Source organism: Salvia splendens, chromosome 21 (genome assembly GCF_004379255.2).
Source record: "Salvia splendens isolate huo1 chromosome 21, SspV2, whole genome shotgun sequence".
Classification (NCBI taxonomy): domain Eukaryota; kingdom Viridiplantae; phylum Streptophyta; class Magnoliopsida; order Lamiales; family Lamiaceae; genus Salvia; species Salvia splendens.
Window position 1 is genome coordinate 5,159,385 of NC_056052.1, and position 7,493 is coordinate 5,166,877.

Below are 7,493 nucleotides of genomic sequence, written 5' to 3' on the forward strand. Positions count from 1 at the left end.
GAGTTCCATCGCCCGGAGTGGAAAACACTTTTATTTCGCTTTCGTAGTTTAAATTTCTTGTTTTTCTTCACGATGGATCTGTGTTGCTTTTGATTTTCACGGCTTAGAACTACTTTGTTTGCAGATCCGAACTTGTTTTATGCTATGAAATTGTTTTCTGTTCAGTTTACCTCGCTGATCTCTTTTTCTTCTGCCTAGTTAGCTTAGATTTAGAGTTTCTGGTTGTTTTAAGTGTTAAATCGGTTGTTGCTGTTTTCGTCGTAATTTTCTCTGAGTTAGTACAATCGGGAACTGTTTGATTGTGAAGTAAATCGTTGCATGAAAAGTCTAGTTTGAGTTTCGATTCGTTTTCATGTTGACCGGTATGCGGAGTTACAGTGTTGGTGTTTGATTTCAGATTTGGAATTTTTATTTGTGGATCTATGTTCGTGAGTTGTTATTCTGTGTTTTACGTGGCGAATCTGGAGTTGTCATTTAATTTTGATCAAGTGTGTTGAAGAAGATGATGTCCATGTCAATAGTTGGGGACCAATTTTACTTTTTAGATGCTTTTTGCCTTTTGTCCTTCACTTTTAGTTTGTACTCTGCAGATCTGTCAGCCTAGTCACACAATTCCCACTACCTTCGGATATTCCCTTTGGCCCAAAATAGAAACCCAGTACTTCTCGAATATTTTCTGTTACACCATGATTACCCATTTCCACGTACACAGCTGCACCTCTACACTTCTCCCCCATTCTAGTCAGTAGGATACTACTTTTAAATTCTTGCCTAGGTAGAGACTCAACCCGAGCGTGGTAGCTAACCAAACCCTCCAGAATATCACCGCAATAGTTTTAGCGCACCATCTCTGTGGGATTCGACCCCTACCTTCACTATACTACCCAGTAGAAGAGGGTTGAGGATTCTTTGAAAGCAGGTTCTAGGCTAGCGGGGATTCTTATACTGATCAGTAGGATAGATCCTTGCTTGAGCGGCACCTACGCAAACCTGAGATCTTTCAGTCTCCTTCGGGTTTGCTGACCAATTCCCTTCCCCTCTCAAACCTTTGGCGCAATTGGCCATTGGGGCCTAAGTCAATGAAATATATGCCAAGTTCAGTTGACGACTCCCGATCAGTAGGCGCCTCGACCTCGTCGAGAAGTAGCTTGCGCCGAACTGTGCGAGGTGGGAACCCACAGGGTGAGTTCACTTCTGCGTCGCAGCCAGCAACCTCGTAACAGCTCGGCTCACCATCAGAGATCTTCTCTGTCTGGTCGGAGATGACAACGACTTCAGTTTCTCCTTCCTTCTTCACATTGTCCAATCCATACAAGCGAGCGAGCTTCGAGAAATGGGGGTCATCTCGGTGGTAGTATGCCCCTGCGAATGGAGTTTTCTGCTAAAGAATCAGAGATCAGTTGTTGGTTCGGCTACATAAATACCATGGTGAAGTATACATACCTTGAAAATCTTTTCCCATAGATCATCGTTGGCCCGCAAGTATTTTGCTACGACGTCCCAAGAAGCTCCTTCAGTCTGCACCTGCTTGAATGTTGTATACCTAAGTTTCATGAAATCCATACGCTGCTTGATCTCCGCCTCAGTGAACTGGATTCTGGTATTTGACTGCAGCTCCTTTTGCGCTGTCATGAAGAACCAGGGTGGAAAATCATGGTGCATCCACTGTGTTTCCTCTTTGAGCTTGATGATCGTGTTTAACACGATCTCGTCGACCTCAGCTGACCAGTTACCATAGTACAAGTATGCTGCTTGGGGAGGGATAATCATATTAGTAGCAAGTAGAAGAGAGCATGGTAGGCGTGAGATATCGTAGGAAGTGCGGAACTCATTCTTAAATAGAAGATTTATCTACCATTGATTACTAGGATTGACGTTTATCTACCACCATCGTAATAACATCTCTACTCATTTTTTTCCAACTGCAAGCTGCTGATGGAACGTTGCTTAATGGCGCCACAGTGCCAAATGAGGTCACAACATGGATTGGGGCTTCGTAATGTTGAATGGGAATGAATTAAATGCAGGTAGCGTTTTTTGTGAGCATTTGGAGTCATCTATAGCATTTATAAATAGAGTTATTCATATAGATTATTTACTTTATGCACTATATAAAATCGTTCCTTACAAGTATTAATTATTAATTCTAACATCTTGAAAGTTTCCTAACAATTTATAGACATCTCATGTCTAAAAAATTATACGTATAACTAACATAATATTCATATATTGATAATCATGGGTAGTGGATTTAATTTCAAATTTCTTACATGTTAGACAAGAAAAAATTAAATACAAAAAACTGTTACTTATTCCCTGACAACTATCATTTTATGATGTAAAAGTATCATTTTATTAGCAAAAAATCTAAAAATATCATTATGAAACAAAAAAATCATTTTATTACTGAACCCATCATTTTTACCCACTGAAACTATCATTTTAGTCCCCGAAACTATCATTTTATCCAACCAAAGAACTCAAACAATCAATTTATCATGCAAAAATATCATTTTATCATTTGAAACTATCATTTTATCCCCTCAAACTATCATTTATCCCCATAAATAGGCCAAAAGAAGCTGATGAGCATTTGGCGATGTACATGCCCGACGGTAACAATATTAAGCTTCGATATTCCCAAGAGGACTGCGACACTGGTTTGCGATGATTATGCAAATCAGGAAACTAAAGGATGATTATGCCATGAAGGGGAAAAAACTAAATTAGGAAGGACTGGTTATCAAAAGATTTAGTACATATTTGGAGCCGAAACTGGAAAAGAAGATATTGCGCTCAAGTTTTAGCAGATCCCAGAAGAATTCTCAATCCACTAGATTATAGCCAAATATAGTTCAAATGTTTTTGTTTGGATCTAGCCTGTATCAGCAATCACAGTGGGGCAGATGGAAATTTCGGCAATAAAATCAATAATTGATTTATGTCCATTTTAAGTTGTGCAAAATTAGACAAGTGGGGTTCACTAAACTAATTCTTGATGGAAATTTCGGCAATAAAATCAATAATTGATTTATGTCCATTTTAAGTTGTGCAAAATTAGACAAGTGGGGTTCACTAAACTAATTCTTTGCAATGGAGTACTAAATTCTTACAAGAAGTAGTAGGGACAAGCATTAAATACCAAATCTTCCACTGCAGTGGGAAAGCAACAGATGATTTTAAATACCTAGGTCATAAAATAAGTTGACTGTAATCTTAAGAGCATATATAATGGAATATTCCTTCCAAAGAAGAATTTCACGTGTATGATTCGTTCTGAAACCATATAGATTTAGATAAGTTAAACAAACAGTTCCAGAAAACCAGCCACTCAATAATGTGAATCCTTCATAATTATAATTATCAATCTTCCTTACAGACTAAAAAAGGAAACGAACCAACCGAATCAAAATTATCTATTCCAAGAGGGTAAATATGTCATTTCCCTCATTTAATTTCTGAATTTCGCTCCATTCTTCTTACCAGCCGGATAGAATGATAGTTTTGCCGGATAGAATGATACTCTGAGTAGATATAATGATACTTTTACTGATTTGTAGGTATGTACATAAAATGATAGTTTTGCCGGATAGAATGATAGTTTTGCCGGATAGAATGATACTGTGAGTTGATACAATGATACTTTTATTGATTTGTAGGTATGTACATAAAATGATAGTTTTGCCGGATAGAATGATACTCTGAGTTGATACAATGATACTTTTACTGATTTGTAGGTATGTACATAAAATGATAGTTTTGTCGGATAGAATGATACTCTGAGTTGATACAATGATACTTTTACTGATTTGTAGATATATATAAAATGATAGTTTTGCCGGATAGAATGATACTCTGAGTTGATACAATGATACTTTTACATATTATACTTTACTTTACAAGCAACATCACGAAATGGAGAAGGAACGTTTCATACATAGAAAAACACAAAGCCAAAGATAATATTATACCTAAACAAACCCCTCGCATAATTAATTAATCTAATAATTGAATCAACCAACAACGCCGATTCAACACAATCGTGAAAAAGGAAATCTCCTCAACAGCACATTTCAGCGAGAAAACTACATAGCACGAGTGCATCATCAAACGTATAATTCCTTTTCCCCCATATCTCGATTTCTTTATTAGTACTTACATGAAAACAAAGATAACAAAATAAAAACCGATTAACAGCAAATTATGTATGACCTCTACTTGTCAATAGTTTGTATATGAGTCGTACAACTTATCAGGCAAAACGTACTGCGGGTTGAGGCCTTCCATTTCGATTTGCTCCCTTCGCCGGCTGATTGGTGGAGAATGATCGTGTTTGCTAAACTGAGAAGCCAATTCAACCCCATAGCTGCTGCTGTTGCTAATTAGAGGTTTTTCCTTCAGTTGGACTGAAGTGGGAAACCAGAGAAATGACAATTTTGCCCTTAATATATCCGAAATATGATAGTTTTATTTGATAAAATGATAGTTTTGTTAGATTAAATCTGGACCACATAATACAAAGATGATCGAATTCAAAGTAACATAATACAAGTATAAACTTTTTTAATACTAAATTGGTGATGATGTAGGCCACATGAGTTCTAATTATCTTTCTTTCTTGTGCTCGTCTAAATCAATTACAGCGATAAAATAGTTGCAAACATAATACATATCTATAGGTGAAGTTCGCCTACATGTTACATAATCTTGCCAATTAAAATTCCAAATACAACCAAGAGGATTCCAATAAACCCAATTACGAAGAGGGTCTTCACATCAAGTGGTGAGTTGCTGACGCAACATTGGCGACATCCAGCTGCGAAGTCTGATCCAGCAATCAAATGTGGGCGTTTCTCACCTAATTGTAGAGTGTTTCCACGGTCATCAAATGTACGCTTTGCGCTCATACCTCTGACGTACCCATCACACCACATAAATGAACCACGGTGGTTGACATTTGCGGGGCATTTGAAGTAATACCTTCCGGCGTTGATAGCTTCTTTACTTGCACGACGCATCTCCATCATCCCCGATCCACACCCACACTGGGGAATGCCATCAATGTTTCCAATGAGATGAGACATTTGCTGAGAGGAAAACAACAAGCTCAGTATTGTATTAGCCCCATAAACAAGTGCATAACGACACAGGCTGAAAAAAACATCACAACAAATAGTCTGGTATTGGTAGTAGTACATGGATCCCACAAGTTCATAATAAGCATTAATAAATTACTAATTTCAATCTATCTACTGTTTCACATGTTCAGGGCCATGGTATCACGCAGTGCAGTCCACTCTTGCGAAGGTTCCACAACATCAATGTGTTGTTGTGCGACGTAATTGTCATCACGAATGTTTGTAGAAGCAACTTCTGCAAGGGAGTCTTCTAAGGGATCAGTACTCATCTCACGCCGAATGAAATTATGCAAAAGGAAACAAGCCATGATCAGCCTGATCTGGGTTTGAATTGGTTAAAATGATGGACTTCGCAAAATCCCCCAACGCATCTTAAGCACAGCAAAGGCTCGTTCGATTACATTCCTAGCCTTGTTGTGATCCATGTTAAACAGTTCTTTGGGATCTTGTGGAGCTGCATCTCCGACCCCTCATTCCTTGAGATGATAGCGGACGCCTTTGTAAGGAGTTAAGAAGCCGTTGCAGTTAGTGTATGCGTTGTCGCATAAATAATAGCAATCTGTAGAAGAATACACCTTAGGGAGACGACCTTTGATATATAATTGATTGATGTCCTGCAAACATGCTATCTATAACGATAATCAGATACAGTTCATTGATTATGTTAACCTTGGGGAACTCTGAAGCCATTTTGTCTGGACACCGCATCCCTTAGCACACGAGAATCCCCCGCGGACCCCTCCCATCCAGGTAGGATATACACAAACTGCATGTCTCAGTCGCACACAGCTAACACGTTGATGGCAATAGACCCTTTGCGCGTGCGATACCGTGGTTTATCGCTGGTGCTCACCAAGACGTCGATGTGTGTTCCATCAAGGCAACCCTGGTCGGCAAATATAATGCATCAAACACCTTGGTACACAATTAACCACACTATTATAATGAGATGAGTTATAACACTAGACTAACCTTGAACCATTTCCATCTGTCGTCATTGCAGTCCTCCGGTACCGGGGTAGGCATTGAAAATACTATGTCATGAAGGCTAAACACAGCACCTAAAACTTTATTGACGTAATAGGATATCGTGGATCCAGACAGTGTAAAATTAAATTTTATGATCCGATTTTTTGTGTGATGTGCCAGAACGCCAACAAATATCGCTACCTGTTCTTCGATCCCTAGACATTTACCAATTTGTAACCCCCCCGGCCTGCCAGAATACGACACAACTTTCCAAATGTGTTGCTGTCCATTCGGAGGTTATCTATGCAATCTACATCTGTTAGATGAATGAGTTTGTCCAAGTGATGTAGTTGGTTGGGAACCTTATTGAGGACGTTGTACTGTCTGGCTTGTTCTACAATCCTACGACGCGCACGTTTCGTCTTAGCCTTGATGTAACGCTGTACAAGTATTGTGGTCTCAAACCGATATAAATGCAAGAGGTCTTCCAGCATCATGACTATGCTGCCATACTTTGTTGTGGGTGTTCTCATCCTGTAGACGTCCTTAACAATTCATAAAAATACAGTCCGGTATTCGACTAAGTACGTTCATCCCCACATATTACATGTTAGATTCCAGTGCGTTAATTTAAAAACAAAAAAACAACCACGGAGAAAAACAAAATATGATACCCCAATGAAGGAGGTGCATAATCAAAACCTCAGCAGGACCACACCCTATGTTCTGATTCTGCAAGCAAACATGACCCAAACCATTATAGATGTTTTGAACGTATTTTATAGCTGTCATAGATAATTATTCACACCGTTGGAGGACCAAAAACCAGATAATTGGCACAAAACATAGCACCGCAACAGAGGTTGAGCTTATTACCTACGTCAATTTTGTTCACGGCCGTCGGCGGTGCGATTCGGAGTGGTAGTTCACAGTGTAGGTCTGCAATCACACGGTCTACTCTGTGTGGACCGCAATGCAACCAGTCTAATCCCCAAAATTACCAGAGTTGCAAATCACAATGACTACGTACCTTTGTAACCCAAGAAATCTCCCGATCTGCAAGCCGCTGGAATTTGTCGAAAACAAGAGCCAGACCAGTCAATCCTTTGTAGAGAATGGAGCTATTTCTAATTAACCCCCAACATATGATGAAGCAGTCGTGAAATTTGTCAATTTTTAAGGATGTTTGGTTCGAGAGGTATGCTATTCACAACGACGACGACATTTTTTTTGGATTGATGGAGTTTGAATTTGGGTTCTGCAAATGAACATTTGAGAGAAGGAGGGTGGGGAGAGAAAATGACAAGGGTAATTGGGGAAGCTTCCAGCAGAATTCGTGGCAGCGTTCTCGATGCAGCAATAAAAAACACTGCATCCCCACAATTT

The 7,493-nt window shown here is 39.1% G+C and overlaps 1 protein-coding gene and 1 long non-coding RNA gene across 3 annotated transcripts; both read right to left on the reverse strand.

The window, feature by feature from the left end:
* Nucleotides 1-889: 889 nt before the first annotated feature.
* On the reverse strand, nucleotides 890-1,786 carry LOC121784513. The gene is made up of 2 exons (XM_042182666.1): nucleotides 1,444-1,786; nucleotides 890-1,378 (listed from the first exon to the last, which is right to left on the reverse strand). The coding sequence occupies exons 1-2, from the start codon at nucleotides 1,768-1,770 to the stop codon at nucleotides 1,001-1,003; spliced, it is 705 nt and encodes a 234-aa protein (XP_042038600.1). The 5' UTR covers nucleotides 1,771-1,786; the 3' UTR covers nucleotides 890-1,000.
* Nucleotides 1,787-4,595: 2,809 nt separating this feature from the next.
* On the reverse strand, nucleotides 4,596-7,493 carry LOC121784914. 2 transcript variants are annotated; one of them, XR_006046852.1, is made up of 4 exons: nucleotides 6,984-7,493; nucleotides 6,111-6,839; nucleotides 5,808-6,024; nucleotides 4,596-5,697 (listed from the first exon to the last, which is right to left on the reverse strand). It is a non-coding gene; the product is annotated as an uncharacterized LOC121784914 (long non-coding RNA). The 2 variants fall into 2 exon arrangements; XR_006046851.1 differs by having other exon boundaries at nucleotides 6,111-7,491.